This window comes from Penaeus monodon, chromosome 6 (assembly GCF_015228065.2).
Source record: "Penaeus monodon isolate SGIC_2016 chromosome 6, NSTDA_Pmon_1, whole genome shotgun sequence".
Taxonomy (NCBI): Eukaryota; Metazoa; Arthropoda; class Malacostraca; order Decapoda; family Penaeidae; genus Penaeus; species Penaeus monodon.
In genome coordinates, this window is record NC_051391.1 from 40,381,775 (window position 1) to 40,399,825 (window position 18,051).

The 18,051-nt window shown below is 32.9% G+C and overlaps 1 protein-coding gene across 1 annotated transcript in view; it reads right to left on the reverse strand.

Annotated features, from left to right (window-relative positions):
* Positions 1 to 18,051, reverse strand: part of LOC119574464 (transcription factor Dp-1-like) — a 58,619-nt gene that overhangs the window by 40,539 nt on the left and 29 nt on the right. Inside the window, exon 1 of the mRNA XM_037921697.1 lies at positions 17,674 to 18,051. This exon is cut by the window's right edge and continues 29 nt beyond it. Coding sequence (XP_037777625.1) covers positions 17,674 to 17,725 — 52 coding nt within the window. The 5' untranslated portion in view covers positions 17,726 to 18,051. The remainder of the gene's footprint in view (positions 1 to 17,673) is intronic.

Here is an 18,051-nt window from a genome sequence, read left to right on the forward strand (position 1 = left end):
TGGCTTCTTAACAACATTATTTCTAGACTAGTGCATTAGTGCATACTGCATTTCCCTCCCACGCGTAGCCTGAGGTAAACATTACTTTTTAGGTCTAAAACAAATTTGTTTCTCTGACTGAAATTAAGAAGCTATTTTCACATCTATATGATATGTCGGCCTTTTCATTCTGTAATATGTTTGTTCCTATATATAACCTATATGCAATTCATTAACTAAAACAGACACGAAACTAAATATCACTGCAAATTACATAATCTAACCCAATCACCTATATCCATCATCACTTTCAGAACACAAAACCAACCAAAAAAGCATTCAATAAAACAAGATTAAGCAAGAATTTAATCAATGAACCTGAACTCAATATAACCAACTTCATAACCAAAAACTTTTCCCAAAGTTGGCCAGGAAGGTGCATCACGTGGCAAATTAATCCATAACTCATGCTGCTATGTGTGCAAGATATGAAAGGCCTTTGACCTTAGATACCCATTCAAACTAGGCTAGAACCTGCTTTAGCACTAGCACTCATATGGATGGAGGTCTCTCAGGCAAATGTGTACGGTTTTATATTGAAATTACTTGATTTATTCAATTACTGCAACAATTTCTCCAAAACAAGTACTTTTGACATCCCAAACTATACCTAATGAGCCCAAGTCATTATATATAAAATATTCACCTATACCAAAATAGTCTTTAGACGGCTAGCCAATTAAAAGATAAAAAAAAAACACTCACTGAATAGCATATGGCTGCAGTGTTCTACTGCATGTACTTCCTCCACTGCATAAACTACCTGACCAATTAGGAATACCAAATCTATGTAACAAACCTTGTAATTACAAGTATTTTAGGTTCTATAACATTGTTAACCCAATGCTAAGGGCATACATGCCATGCCCTGTGTTTATTTTATTAAATGTTTTTACACAGATGGCTACAGTTGCACTAAGTTACCAATGAGCCACTTGTGAGGACTGCCTGTCTCACCCATTTACACTTTTCCTTGATTTACAAATATATTTCACGTTATCTTATTTTTTTGTTACTAATGTTTATAACATCATAATTATTATATCTATAATAAAAATATCATCATCAATATTCAATTTTTCCCACCAATTCAAGGAAAGGTGAAATCAGGTAAGGTTAGAAGCTCTACTAATTGACTCTCTTGTGGCTAGCCACTTGCAGAGCCATCTATGTGCAGATATATTTCACAACAAAACAAAAATGAGCACAGCATTTTCCTGGCGGCAATGGGTTAATGACTGCTGTGATTCTGAATAATAGCTTAACATTATCAGGTGAAATTTGGAAATGATATTCATATCCACTGAAACTGTTAATCAAATACAAATATAATCATACAGTATGTCACACATTATAAAAAGGGTCAAAGATACACTTCTAGTGATCAATAAATTGTAATTGATAAATAATAAACATTTCTTCTGTTATCTTAAAAATTATATAAAAAATACATTTAAAAACAATGTCAAAACACTTTGAGCAGTGATTCTTAACCTCATTACTAATATGCCTCCTTTACAATTTGTCCTTCCCTCCACACGCTAACTGCCCTGCCAGATTTTAAAGATTTTTTTTTTTTTTAATTCATCTTTTTATTGAGTATGAATTAGTCACATTATTTCTGAACTTCTCATTATTTGACCATGCTCTTGTTAAACAAACAAATTGAATTAGAGAAATTCCTGCCTTTTCGGAAGGGCTTGCATCCCCCTTGGAAATTACTGATGCGCCCCAGGTCTTGAACCACTAATTTAGAGTACAGACAATGTAGAAGCAAGTTTAAAAATCTAATAAGCAAAATCAATCAAAATATCTATTGCTTGACCTAAATAATTAAAACTGACTTATTTAATCATATGATCAGAATATAACTTCAACTGACGACTTATATGCAAACAACAAGCACCCAATCTTGATTAATAATCTGTTACTTCCCTAGAACAAAATTTAAGACGATTAAACCAAAAAGTCTCCATATTCATTCTAAGCATATATTATATATCTTCCATTACCATAGTACGCTGTTCTATGCTATTACTGATGAGTCTTTATTTTAAATCTCTTTTGAATGGACAAATATTGATAATTTATATGGAAGTGCTATGATATGGAAAACCATTTTTTTTTTTTGTAATTTCATCACATTTCTCAAGTCCATAAAGTGTAAAAAATTATGAATTCTGTTCATGAACTTCAGAAATAGGACTATATAATGATATACACTGCAAAATTAAGAGGGAGATTGTCTTTCTCTGACACAAGCAATATTATTTGTTTTGTTTATCAACTACAGCTTGAAGGACTGGTGGAAATGGGGGAAACAATGTGAGCCAAAATACCTGCATTACCAGCCACTAGTCAATTTTTGATACTGCAGTTAATGGGTTAATCCCTCCAGTCTTATTCTTACCTCAAAGACATCCAATGTTTCCATTCTTGGGTTAATTGGACACAGTTCAAACCAGATGGATTCTCAGTTACAAATGTTAAAAATTCAACATTTCTTAATGGGAAAAAAAAAAGTAAGAATTGGAGTGTCCATCTTCCAGATGGAAAGAAGGCCAAAATAAGGAATTTGGGGGAATTCCTTATTCCATGTTAACTTTTAATGTTACAGCAATGATCAGCATTATCTTTTAAATGTGTATTAACTATTGTGCAATAACAAAGGGCATGGTTTGGAACATCAAAAATGAATACTGCCATGTAAAATAATTCTTTGTCCAGTAGAAATATTCAAAATTACATTAAAATGAACAATTTATGTTAAATTTCATAGCAATCCGACTCCAGTATAATAACCTTTTCCTTAAACATGACTCAATCTATTTTATTATTATTATTATTATTATTATATTTTTAAAGCTTGGAGATGATTCTTCAAAGCCAATGTGAAGCTCCTTTGCAAGGGCAAGGATGTACTTTAACATAAAAAAATAAATAAAATTTAATAAAGAAACCAAATCTAACTTCATCAGAAAGCCAAAAGCCAATTCCTTTTTAGTGTGTGTGTGTGTGTGGGGGGCTTAGAATAGATTCTTCATAGCTAAAAATTATGAAAAGTGCATACATCCCAGAATTGTAAAGCATGAAATATAAATGCATATAAAAATGTTTTCTTCCATACTATTAAACTACAGACTGGGTGTATTTCTAATTGACAGCTATTACTCACAATTTTTTTCTTTAAATTCCTCAGAGCATCTAATAGGATTTCACAAAATACTTATCTGATCCATGCCAGTCATGTTATTTTGAGGCTATTCAGTTATTTCATGCCCGTCATAAAATCCCCAACCTTTTTCCCCTAAAAAGATCTAATCTGACTGTGACTTGTGACAATTCACAACTAGTTTCCGAGATTAAATTTCAAATACAACTATAAGCAAACTACAAAATAAGTTTATCAAAACAAAAAACAGGGGATTTGAGCAAAAGGATGAAACAAAGTACCATGACAATAATAAAAAAAACTATAACATTTCAAATTACACTAGACCATTTCAATTGTACTTTCTGATGAGTCTACTACGAATTTTGAAAATCTGTTTCTTTTCCTTTATCACTATGGCAGAGCTAAGATTACCAAAACAAAATGCTCTCCTAACAGACAAACTTTATTGTTCCTCATCTTATATAGTTACAAAATTGCCTACAGTCAATAAAAAGAACTATTGCATCAATAACCCAAGAAAATACTCCTTTATAGCACAAGATTACTGGCAAGATGAGCATGAATTATCCCTTTTACTACGGCAAAGAAAAAATCAGATGATGAAAAGGATGAAGTTAAAACAGTATCATATTCTTTTTTATAAAAAGGGGATCACAAAAAAAGGGAAAAAAATCATGCTTTCTCCCAAGAAACAGATGCTACTCTCTGAATTCACATCTGTTACTGATTCCACCTCTTTCATGTATATAAATAGTTTATCAGTATTTCACAAGACGGTGAAGGCACAGGGGTATGGGGAGGAGGGAGGTGGGACAGCAAAACAAAAGTAATGATTATACTCTACATTTTACATTACATATATATATATATATATATATATATATATATATATATATATATATATATATATATATATATATATATATAATTATATATATATATATATTTAAATATATATAAAAAATATATTTATATATATTTATATATTTATATAAATATATTTATATATATAATATATAAAATATATAATATATACAAAATATATATATAATATTATTTATATATATTACTATTATAGATATATTTATATATATATTTATATATATATTATAAATTTATATATATATATAATATATATAAATATATATATATATAATATATATATATATATTATATAACATATAATATATATATAGTATATAGATATAATATAGATAATATTATATAATATAATATATTTTATATTATTATGATATTTGTTATAAAATTAGATATATCTGTTTTAACTTATCTTTATTATCTATTTCTTTTTGCTGTAAAACATCTCATCTCATACTTGCCATAATCTTGTTAAAGATATTTTCTTGTTATTATAATATTATTTATATACATTGAAAGTAGGTTTTGTAATATATACAGATAGGAATTAAAGTAATTGTTTTGGAGAGCATATTTTTTTTTATCTTGATCTTTCATATAAAAGAATATAATACTGATTTAAATATCTTATCATCATCATTGAATTTATTAATTTGATAGTATAGTTTTTTTATATTGTCATGTATTTGTTCATAACTTTGCTATAAATTAGTATTTTTTGTTATGATAATACTTATTTTTATTGCTTATATGTATTGAAATTTACTGAACTAGTTGATGAAGTGAACAATAAAGTATGATCTTTTAGGAGAAGATGTTTGTTTTGGTAATTAGAATATCAATGAATAAGCTCAAAATAACATGATTTCATGGAAATAAGTAGTGAAATCTATCAGAATGTCTAGAATTAAGAAATTGGTCTAGTGTAATTTGAAATAGTTACAGTTTTTTTTATTATTGTATGAGAAACATTTTGTTATGCATTTTTTTGCTACAATCCTGTTTTGATTTTGATAACTATTTTGTAGTTGCTTAAGTGCTATTTGAATGCAATCACAAAACTAAGGAATTGTTTTCAAGCTTCTGAAGTCAGATTAGTCTTTTTAAGATATATTTATTTTTTTATGTGAAATAACTATGCCTTTGCAAAAGTCACATTGCTTTGAGAAATCAGTTTAAATATCATATAATGAATAATCCTAATTAAGATGATCTGAGGTCATTTTAAAGAAAATTGTATATAGCTGTCATTATGAAATACACCAAGTTGTTATTTAATAGTATGGAATGAACATTTTTAATGCATTAATATTTCATGCTACATTTGGATGTATGCACTTTTCAAATTTTTAGCTATAAGAAGAATCTGATTCTAATGCTGCACCAAACACATAACATGAAAAGGAATTGAGCTTTTGGCTTTCTGGAATGAAGCTAGATTTTGTTTTTTTATTAAATTATTTTATTTTTTTATGTTAAAGTAATCCTTCCTTGAATAGCTTCAATTGGCTAGAAGGAATCATTCAAGCTTTAAAAAATAAAATAATGGATTAAATAATATATAAAATGATCTGAGTCATGTTAAGAAAGGTTATTATACTGGAGTCGAGATTAGCTTATGAAATTAAACATAAATGTGTTCATTTTAATTGTAATTTTATATTATTTCTAACTGGACAAATAATATTTTTACATGGCAGATCATTTGATGTTCCAAAACCATGCCCTTTGTATATGCACAATAGTTAATACACATTAAAAGATAATGAGATCATTGCTGTAACATTAAAAGTAAAATGGAATAGGAATTCCCAAATTCCTTATTTTGGCCTTCTTTCCATCTGGAAAGATGGGACACTCCAATTTTATCAATTCTTTTTTTCCATTAAGAAATGTTGAATTTTAACATTGTAACTGAGAATCCATCTGGTTTGAACTGTGTCCCAAAAAACCCAGAATGAAGAAACATTGGATGTCTTGAGGTAAGAATAAGACTGGAGGGATTAACCATTAACTGCAGTATCAAAAATGACTAGTGGATGTAATGCAGGTATTTTTGGCTCACATTGTTTCCCCCATTTCCACCAGTCCTCAAGCTGTAGTTGATAAACAAAACAAATAATATTGCTTGTGTCAGACAAAGACAATTCTCCCTCTTAATTTTGCAGTGTATATCATTATATAGTCCTATTTCTGAAGTTCATGAACAGAATTCATAATTTTTTACACTTTATGGACTTGAGAAATGTGATGAAATTACAAAAAAAAAAAATGGTTTTCCATATCATAGCACTTCCATATAAATTATCAATATTTGTCCATTCAAAAGAGATTTAAAATAAAGATCATCAGTAATAGCATGAACAGCGTTACTATGTAATGGAAGATATATAAATATGCTTAGAATGAATATGGAGACTTTTTGGTTTAATCGTCTTAAATTTTGTTCTAGGGAAGTAACAGATTATAATCAAGATTGGGTGCTTGTGTTGCATATAAGCGTCAGTGAAGTATATTGATCATATGATAAATAAGTCAGTTTAATTATTTAGGTCAAGCAATAGTATTTGATTGATTTTGCTATTAGATTTTAACTGCTTCTACATGTCTGTACTCTAAATTAGTGGTTCAAGACCTGGGGGCATCAGTAATTTCCAAGGGGGATGCAAGCCTTCCGAAAAGGCAGGAATTTCTCTAATTCAATTGTTTGTTTAACAAGAGATGGTCAAATAATGAGAAGTTCAGAAATAATGGACTAATTCATACTCAATAAAGATGAATTAAAAAAAAAAAAAAATCTTAAAATCTGCAGGGCAGTTAGCGTGTGGAGGAAGGACAAATTGTAAAGGAGCAATAGAAGAGGTTAAGAATCACTGCTCAAAGTGTTTGACATTGTTTAATGTATTTTTATATAATTTTTAAGATAACAGAAGAAATGTTATTATTTATCAATTACAATTATTGATCACTAGAAGTGTATCTTTGACCCTTTTATAATGTGGACATACTGTATGATTATATTTGTATTTGATTAACATTCAGTGGATAGAATATCATTCCAAATTTCACCGATAATGTTAGCTATTATTCAGAATCACAGCAGTCATTACCATTGCCGCCAGGAAAATGCTGTGCTCATTTTGTTTTGTTGTGAAATATATCTGCACATAGATGCTCTGCAAGCTAGCACAAGAGAGTCATTATGTTATTGATATTTGATGTAAAATTTAATAGTGAGATTTATAATATAATATGATGTATAAATGTAACAAAATAAGATACGTCCATTTACACTTTTCTTGATTAAAATATATTTCACGTTATCTTATTTTTTTGTTACTAAGTTTATAACATCATAATTTTTATATCTATAATAAAAATATCATCATCAATATTCAATTTTTCCCACCAATTCAAGGAAAGGTGAAATCAGGTAAGGTTAGAAGCTCTACTAATTGACTCTCTTGTGGCTAGCCACTTGCAGAGCCATCTATGTGCAGATATATTTCACAACAAAACAAAAATGAGCACAGCATTTTCCTGGCGGCAATAGGTTAATGACTGCTGTGATTCTGAATAATAGCTTAACATTATCAGGTGAAATTTGGAAATGATATTCATATCCACTGAAACTGTTAATCAAATACAAATATAATCATACAGTATGTCACACATTATAAAAAGGGTCAAAGATACACTTCTAGTGATCAATAAATTGTAATTGATAAATAATAAACATTTCTTCTGTTATCTTAAAAATTATATAAAAAAATACATTTAAAAACAATGTCAAAACACTTTGAGCAGTGATTCTTAACCTCATTACTAATATGCCTCCTTTACAATTTGTCCTTCCCTCCACACGCTAACTGCCCTGCCAGATTTTAAAGATCTTTTTTTTTTTTTTTTAAATTCATCTTTTTATGGGAGTAGTGAATTAGTCACATTATTTCTGAACTTCTCATTATTTGACCATGCTCTTGTTAAACAAACAAATTGAATTAGAGAAATTCCTGCCTTTTCGGAAGGGCTTGCATCCCCTTGGAAATTACTGATGCGCCCCAGGTCTTGAACCACTAATTTAGAGTACAGACAATGTAGAAGCAAGTTAAAAATCTAATAAGAAAAAATCAATCAAAATATCTATTGCTTGACCTAAATAATTAAAACTGACTTATTTAATCATATGATCAGAATATAACTTCAACTGACGACTTATATGCAAACAACAAGCACCCAATCTTGATTAATAATCTGTTACTTCCCTAGAACAAAATTTAAGACGATTAAACCAAAAAGTCTCCATATTCATTCTAAGCATATTATTATATATCTTCCATTACCATTAGTACGCTGTTCTATGCTATTACTGATGAGTCTTTATTTTAAATCTCTTTTGAATGGACAAATATTGATAATTTATATGGAAGTGCTATGATATGGAAAACCATTTTTTTTTTTTGTAATTTCATCACATTTCTCAAGTCCATAAAGTGTAAAAAATTATGAATTCTGTTCATGAACTTCAGAAATAGGACTATATAATGATATACACTGCAAAATTAAGAGGGAGATTGTCTTTCTCTGACACAAGCAATATTATTTGTTTTGTTTATCAACTACAGCTTGAAGGACTGGTGGAAATGGGGGAAACAATGTGAGCCAAAATACCTGCATTACCAGCCACTAGTCAATTTTTGATACTGCAGTTAATGGGTTAATCCCTCCAGTCTTATTCTTACCTCAAAGACATCCAATGTTTCCATTCTTGGGTTAATTGGACACAGTTCAAACCAGATGGATTCTCAGTTACAAATGTTAAAAATTCAACATTTCTTAATGGGGAAAAAAAAAGAAGAAGTAAGAATTGGAGTGTCCATCTTCCAGATGGAAAGAAGGCCAAAATAAGGAATTTGGGGGAATTCCTTATTCCATGTTAACTTTTAATGTTACAGCAATGATCAGCATTATCTTTTAAATGTGTATTAACTATTGTGCAATAACAAAGGGCATGGTTTGGAACATCAAAAATGAATACTGCCATGTAAAATAATTCTTTGTCCAGTAGAAATATTCAAAATTACATTAAAATGAACAATTTATGTTAAATTTCATAGCAATCCGACTCCAGTATAATAACCTTTTCCTTAAACATGACTCAATCTATTTTATTATTATTATTATTATTATTATTATTATTATATTTTTAAAGCTTAGAGATGATTCTTCAAAGCCAATGTGAAGCTCCTTTGCAAGGGCAAGGATGTACTTTAACATAAAAAAATAAATAAAATTTAATAAAGAAAACCAAATCTAACTTCATCAGAAAGCCAAAACCCAAATTTCCTTTTTAGTGTGGTGTGTGTGTGGTGGGGGGCTTAGAATAGATTCTTCATAGCTAAAAATTATGAAAAGTGCATACATCCCAGAATTGTAAAGCATGAAATATAAATGCATATAAAAATGTTTTCTTCCATACTATTAAACTACAGACTGGGTGTATTTCTAATTGACAGCTATTACTCACAATTTTTTTCTTTAAATTCCTCAGAGCATCTAATAGGATTTCACAAAATACTTATCTGATCCATGCCAGTCATGTTATTTTGAGGCTATTCAGTTATTTCATGCCCGTCATAAAATCCCCAACCTTTCCTCTAAAAAGATCTAATCTGACTGTGGACTTGTGACAATTCACAACTAGTTTCCGAGATTTAAATTTCAAATACAACTATAAGCAAACTACAAAAATAAGTTTATCAAAACAAAAAACAGGGGATTTGAGCAAAAGGATGAAACAAAGTACCATGACAATAATAAAAAAAAACTATAACATTTCAAATTACACTAGACCATTTCAATTGTACTTTCTGATGAGTCTACTACGAATTTTGAAAATCTGTTTCTTTTCCTTCATCACTATGGCAGAGCTAAGATTACCAAAACAAAATGCTCTCCTAACAGACAAACTTTATTGTTCCTCATCTTATATAGTTACAAAATTGCCTACAGTCAATAAAAAGAACTATTGCATCAATAACCCCAAGAAAATACTCCTTTATAGCACAAGATTACTGGCAAGATGAGCATGAATTATCCCTTTTACTACGGCAAAGAAAAAATCAGATGATGAAAAGGATGAAGTTAAAAACAGTATCATATTCTTTTTTATAAAAAGGGGATCACAAAAAAAAGGGAACAAAAAACATTTCTTTCTCCCAAGAAACAGATGCTACTCTCTGAATTGACATCTGTTACTGATTCCACCTTTTTCATGTATATAAATAGTTTATCAGTATTTCACAAGACGGTGAAGGCACAGGGGTATGGGGAGGAGGGAGGTGGGACAGCAAAACAAAAGTAATGATTATACTCTACATTTTACATTACATATATATATATTATAAGATATATATATATATATAATATATATATATATATATATATATATTATATATTATATATATATATATTTAAAATATATATATATATATTATATAATATAATTATAGATATATGTAATATATACAATATATAATAGATAATATATATATATATAAAATATATATAATAAAATAATGTAAAAAAAAAAAAAAAAAAAAAAATAAAAAAAAAAAAAAAAAAAAAAAAAAAAAAAAAAAAAAAATAATTATAATATATATACATATTATTTTGTTTTAAATATTATATACATATATATATGTATATTTTAAATTATATAATATTATATATATTTAAAATATATACATATAAATGTATAATACATATAAACATAAATAATGTATTATACATATATATTGTATATTACAATAATAAAAAATATATATGATTTTTCATATATATAATATATATTGATATATACATATTTACAAATAATGTATAATAAATAAAAATACATATTATATGATAAAACATATTATACATATATTATGTATAATACAAAATATACATAATTTTAGTATATAACATAAATTTATATATAATTTTTTTTAAATAATTATAAAATGTATATATACATTTTTTATTGTATTTACAATATATGTATATAACATAATTTTACTATTATAGGGGAATCTATATATAATATATATATGTATAATACTATATAAATAAATATTAATAACATATATAAATATATTTTAAAATAAATATATATACAATATAAAAAAAATATAAAATTTTATATTAAAATATATATAACATAATAAATAAATTATCATATTTTAATATAATATAAGTTACATATATATAAAAAATATTATAATACAAATATACAATAAAATAATAAATATTACAAAAAATAATATATATGTATTTATATACATAATAAATATAATTTATTTTAAAATTACATAATAACAAAATAATTTTATAAAATTATAATATATATACATATAATATGATATAACATTATATACATTATATATATTATATATAGGATATATATACATATATATATGTATTATACATAATATAATTAATTAAAGTATTTAATATATAAATATTATTTTAATAACAATTATTTATAAAATGTGGGTGTGTGTGTGTGTGTGTGGTGGTGTGGTGTGTGTGTGTTTGTATATATAAATATATATTAAATATATATATATATAATTTTATATACATACATAACACACAAACACACCAACCCACAAAAATTATGTATAAATACATTAATGTTATGTTGTGTGTTATATATATTATAATATATCTGTATGATACAATTTTGTGTGTGTAATATAATATATATATAAATATATTATATATATTATATAATATATATATATATATAGAACATAAATGTGTATATATTGTATACATAATATATTGTTATATAATATATAATTAAAACACACAACACATTATTTAAAATAAAAATATAAAATATATAATATAATATATATATATATAATATATATATATTTAATAATATATGTATATATTAAAGTATATATTTTATTATATATATTTATATATGATATTAAAATATAGTATATTGTATATATAATATTATATATGTATATAGTTAATATATATATATTGTATATATAAAATTTTTAAAATATGTAATATATTATTAAATGAATATATACATTATATTTATATAACATTTTTGTATAATATAAATTTTATATTTTTATTATATTATATTTATATATTTTATTATGTATAATATTATTCTATGTAAAATATATATTATATATTATTATATATAAGAGAGAAGGGGATAGAAGAGGAAAAAGAGGAGAGAGAAAAAAGAGAAAGAAAGAAGAGAGAAGAGAAAGAGAAAGAGAGGAAAGGAGAGAGAGAGAGAGAGAGAAAGGAGAGAGAGAAAGAGAGGAAAGGAGAAAAAGAAATAGAAGAGAGGAGAGAGAATAGAGGAGAGAGGAAAGAGAATAAGAGAGAGAGAGAGAGAGAAAAGAGAGAGAGAGAGAGAGAGAGAGGAGAGAGAGAAAAGAAGAGAAGAGAAGAGAAAAGAAGGAAGAGAAGGAGAGAGAGAGAGAGAGAGAGAGAGAGAATATAAAAGAGAGAGAATAAAAGAGAAAAATAGAGAGAGAGAGAGAGAGAGAGGAGAAGAGAGAGAGAGGAGAGAGGGGGGATAGAAGGAAAAGAGAGAGAGAGGAGGAAAGAGAGAGAGAGAAGAGAGGGAGGAAGAGAGAGAGAGAGAGAGAGAGGAGGGAAAAGAGAGAGAAGAGAGAGAAGGGGAGGAGGAAGAGAGAGAAGAGAAGGAGGAAGAGAGAGAAGGGGGAGAGAGGAGGAAAAGAGAGAGAGGGAGGAAAGAGAGAGAGAGAGAGAGAGAAAAGAAGAGAGAGAGAGAGACGAGAGAGAAGGAAGAAGGGAAAAGAGAGGAGGAGGAGAGAGGGGAGGGAGGGGGAGAGAAAAAGAGAGAGAAAGAGAGAGAGGGGGAAGAGGGGAGAGAAGAAGAGAAGAAGAGAAAGGGGAGAGAGAAGGGGGAGGAGAGAGAGGGGAATAGAGAGAGAGAGAGAAAATAGAAAAAAGGGGAAAAGAGAAGGAGAAAGAGAGAGGAGGGAAAAGAGAGAGAGAGAGGGGAAGAGAGAGAGAGAGAGGGGGAAGAGAGGAGGAGAGGGGGAAGAGAGGAGAGAGAGAGAGGAAGAGAGAGAGAGAGAGAGGAGGAAGAGAGAGAGAGAGAGAGGGAGAGAGAGAGAGGAGGGAGAAAGAGAGAGAGAGAGAGGAAAAAGAAAGAGAGAGAGAGAGAGGAAAAAGAGAGAGGAGAGGAAAAAGAAGAGGGGAGGAGAAAGAGAAGAGAGAGGGAAAGAGAGAGAGAAGGAGAAAGAGAGAGAGAGAGAGAGAGGAAAAAAAAGGGGAGAGGAGAAAAAGAGAGAGAAGAGAGAGGGGAAAGAGAGAGAGAGAGAGGGAAAAAGAGAAGAAGAGAGAGAGAGAGTAGAGAGAAGAGAGAGAGGGGAAAGAGAGAGAGAGAGAGGGAAAAAGAGAGGAGAAAGGGAAAGGAGAGAGAGAGAGAGGAGAAAAAGAGAGGAAGGAGAAAAAGAGAGAGAGAGGAAAAGAGAGAGAGGAGGGAAAAAAAAAGGGGAGGAGAAAGAAGAGAGAAGAGGAAAGAGAGGAAGAGGGAAAGAGAGAGAGAGAGGGGAAAGAGAAAGAGAGAGAGAGGAGAAAAGAGAGAGAGAGAAGGAGAAAGAAAAAGAGAAAAGAGAGGAAAAGAGAGAGAGAAGAGAGAGAGAGAGAGGAGAGAAGAGAGGGGGAAAAGAGAGAGGAGAAGAGAGAGAGAGAGAGAGAGGAGAAGGAGAGAGAGGAGAGAGAGAAAGAAGAAGGAGAGAGGAGAGAAAAAAGAGAAGAGAGAGGAAAGAGAGAAGAGAGAGGAAAGAGAGAAGAGAAAAGGAGGAGAGAGGGGAAAAAGAGAGAGGAGGGGGAGAAAGAGAGAGAGAGAGGAGGGAAAAAGGGGAGGAGAGGAGAAAGAGAGAGAGAGGGGAAAAGAGGAGAGAGAGAGGGGGAAAGAGGGGAAAGAGGGAGAAAGAGAGAGAGAGGAGGAGGAAGGAGAGAGAGGGGAGGAGAGAGAGAGAGGGGGGGGAGAAAGAGAGGGGAGGGGAGGGGGAGAAAGAGAGAGGGGGGAGAGAGAAGAGAGAGAGGGAGAAGAAGAGAGAGGGAGGAGAGAGAGAGAGAGAGAGGGGGGAGAGAGAGAGGAGAAAGAGAGAGGGAGGAGAGAGAGAGAGAGGGGGGGAGGGGAAGAGAGAGAGGGAGGGAGAGAGAGAGAGGGGGAGGAGAGAGGGAGAGAGGGAGAAGAGAGAGAAGAGGGAGAAGGGGAGAGCGGGGGAGAGGGGAAAGAGAGAGAGGAGAGGAGGGAGGAAGGGGGAGAGAGAGGGAGGGGAGAGAGAGAGAGAGGGAGGAGAGAGAGAGAGGAGAGAGAGAGAGGGAGGAGAGAGAGAGAGGGAGAGGAAGGGAGAGGTGGAGAGAAAAGGGGAGGAGGAGAGAGAGAGGGAGGAAGAAGGGGGGAGAGAGAGGGGGGGGAGAGAGAGGAGAGAGGGAGGAGAGAGGGGAGAAGAGAGAGAGGGAGGGAGAAGAGAGGGGGGGAGGAAGAGAGGAGGGAGGGGGGAGAGGAGAAGGGGAGGGGGTAGGAGAGGGGAGGGGGGGAGGGGTGAGGAGAGGGGGGGGGAGGGAGGGGAAAGGGAGAGAGGGGAGGGGGGGAGTGAGAGAGAGGGGAGGGAGGGAGTGAGAGAGAGGGGAGGGGGGGATGAGAGAGAGGGGAGGGGGGAGTGAGAGAGGGGGAGGAGGGGGTGAAGAAGGGGAGGGAGGGAGGAGGAGAGGGAGGGAGGGAGTGAGAGAGAGGGGAGGGGGGGAGAGAGAAAGGGGGAGGCAAGATGGAAGAAAGATGAGAAAGAATATATTAATCCGGCCTATATGAATGAAATATTGAAATCTTAGATTTGTAAATGACTTGTCAATTAAAATAACTTTTTAACCATGGCTACTGATGTAACTGTTACTAGCAACTGACTGAGTATAGTAAATAATTGAAAAAAACTGGAATATGCAATAGTGATATAAATATATGTCGGAATTTTACAAATTTACCCCAAATTTTGTTCCAAAAGCAGGAGGATAGTTTAAAAGTGGGAAAGCATCCCTTTAGATATTACTCCAGTGAACCATCTAACCTACACAAAATTAAATATGTTAAGAGGGTACATGTGCCCCAATACAGAAACACTACCAAAACATTAATGGTGTGTAGACTTACCCATACAATGTCTATATTGCAGTCTTTAAGCTCTGATGGAACATTCACTCTTCTACATTTGTGTTGTCACATTGTCCATAACAACCTACCGTCTTCATATCCCGATTCTTTTGACCAGCTCCCAAAACAAATTTTTTTAATCCCAAAAACAAAGGTTTGTGTATTTTTCGATTCCCCCAGTGTTTTCCCCAAAATTTAGAGCTCTGTCCCACGGACACCCTTGAAAAATTATAAGTATTTTAGTAAAAAGATCCTGTTCCCCCCGGGTAAATTTTAACTATTTAGGGAAAAACGGTTCTAAAAGGGCGCTCATGACAAATTTGAGATGTTACTTAATTTAAATCAGAAAAATGCTAAAATTCTGATTTTGAACAGCTGCTTAGAGAAGTTTTTAAATCTCCTGATTGCATTTAATTTTCCATTACTTTCACTGGCTAAGATGATAAAAGAATTTACAAAAATGACTTTAGATATTTTTAGAAGAAATAACAAGTAATAATAATGTGTAATAAAGAGCACCTGCAACTTCATAATAATAACAATTCTTTCCTAATGACCGCTGGCTGTCTTGCTATCACACCCCTTACCACCCTTTCTTGACAGGCTAGCCTCATCTGGAAGCACAGTCCTAACTGAGCTAAAACTAGTTACCCTGGCCAAAAACTAACCTCATTCTGAATAGGACTTGCTCAACCAAATCTAGATTCACCTTCCCTATTCAATCTTACAACTGGCCTGCCCTAACCTTGCCTTGAATCAAACTAATTCCAGACACATATTTGTTTTGAAGATGACATTTATTTTCTGTATCTTGCAATGTACTTCACTGTAAATGAACATCTTTCAGTAAAGTTCATAATTCTGTTCTTCAAAGATTTACAAACTACACAGAAATGTAAGTAAAAAAGGCTTTCGGTTGGTACTGGAACCAATTAAAGGTTGCCCTAAAATTTGTATAAAATTCTAAAATTTAGTAGTGAATGATTGGGTTGGCCCTTGGCATAAATCTTCATTATGCTAAAGCTAATCGAAATGTAATCCCATTAGTTGCCACAAAGTTGAAAATTTAAAAATTCACTGAAAAACTATGCATAATTGAAACTACTGTTTGCATATTTACTTGGAAATGTGGCCTAAACCTTACATTTTTTAAAAATAGACATGGTGCAGTAGCCAACACTTCCAACTACTAAAGTAAAATGAAAGAACTAAATGTTTAATAAAAATTATATTTATGCACTTTATGCATATGGATAAAATCAATATCAGCATTTAAACAAACAGGAAAAAAAGAAATCCAATCAAAATACATATGCACCCATGTAACCATCCACATAAACTCCTAATGCTTAATCAATACCCAGAACATTTGAAAGACACATGTGCAATTTGCACATCCTGGGATTAACTTGTGCTCTCACAGAAGTCTACTAATCAATACCAATGTTCTGCATCCACTAATTACTCATTTTGGGTATGACCACTGCCTACTTACAGCAAGATGTCAGTCCCTCTACAAAATACTTCATATCTGAAGTAGGCCTATGAACACCCTAGTACAAGCAAGCAATCTGCAACATAATATCTCAGCACAACCACCTACTCAACAAAACATCCCACAAGCACCCACTGCAAACTAACACTCAAGTACAACCAAATACCTGCAAAAATCTCATCCAAGCACAAATGCCCACTGCAACATTGCACCAGAGCACTAGCACCCCTTGCAACAGACCAGCCAACCCCAGCAAGTCCAGGGAGAACTTCCTATCTCAGATTCCTTTGTTGGGCTGGATCAATACAGCATCAGGGAGCCCAACAACAGCACCCCTTTTCAGGCTATCACCAGTCCCCCAGCCCTGCTTCAGCCCCCGCCAGGACCCCGGCTCGAGTCCTGGGCTCCTCGGGGAATGCCCAGGCCGAGTCCTCTTCCTCCCCAAGTCCAGGGCAGGACACCGTCCGAGGGCCTGGTATTGATCTCGTCCTGGGCTTTCCTGGCTTCAACTGCACCCGAAGGAAGCCCAACCTGCATGCCCGAAGGCCTACCCCACGCACCTGCCCCCATGCCCAGCCCCCCCGTGGCCACCGGGGGGAGAAGCCAGGAAAATAAGCCCGACTCGTCCGCCGCGGTCGCCTCCATGACCTCCCTGCTCGCCCTCCCTTGCCTCTCATACTCTCAGTAAATTCTCTAGGAAATGTGCCGCCGCCCGTGACTCGCACAGGGCAGGAAAGTGCAAGGCCCGGGCGCTACGCCAGGGGGGTCTCGCCAGGGGTCACGGCAGCCGACACGAAAGGACAGCTTTTGAAAACGAGCGACCACCTTCGAGAGTCGGACTCGGGGACTTCCCCGCGACCCTACAACACTTACCATTCGGGTCAGGAATCAGCAGGGTCGTGATATTCTGCTGATTCTGCGTCATGATGCCCTGCTAGACGTTTCCTTCTAGTCCGAGATGTAGTCGGGGGCCCCGCAGACGCCTTCCGAGGCTCGCAAACAGGCCGCTGAAAAACAACAACACTCCGTCCACCGTCGGCCGAGGCCTAAAATGGCGAGAGCATCACTCCCTTTTCGCACCGAACATCCGCCTCGCAGCTCCTACATCTCGGCCTCTCTCGCTCCTCTCGCAAGCTCACATGCATCCAATATCTTCCCGCGACCGATAAGTAACTCGGAGAGGGCGCTGGAGGGCTAAAACGCAGCACATTCCCCGACACTCTTGAGGAGGAGAGCGGCCGTATGATCTTG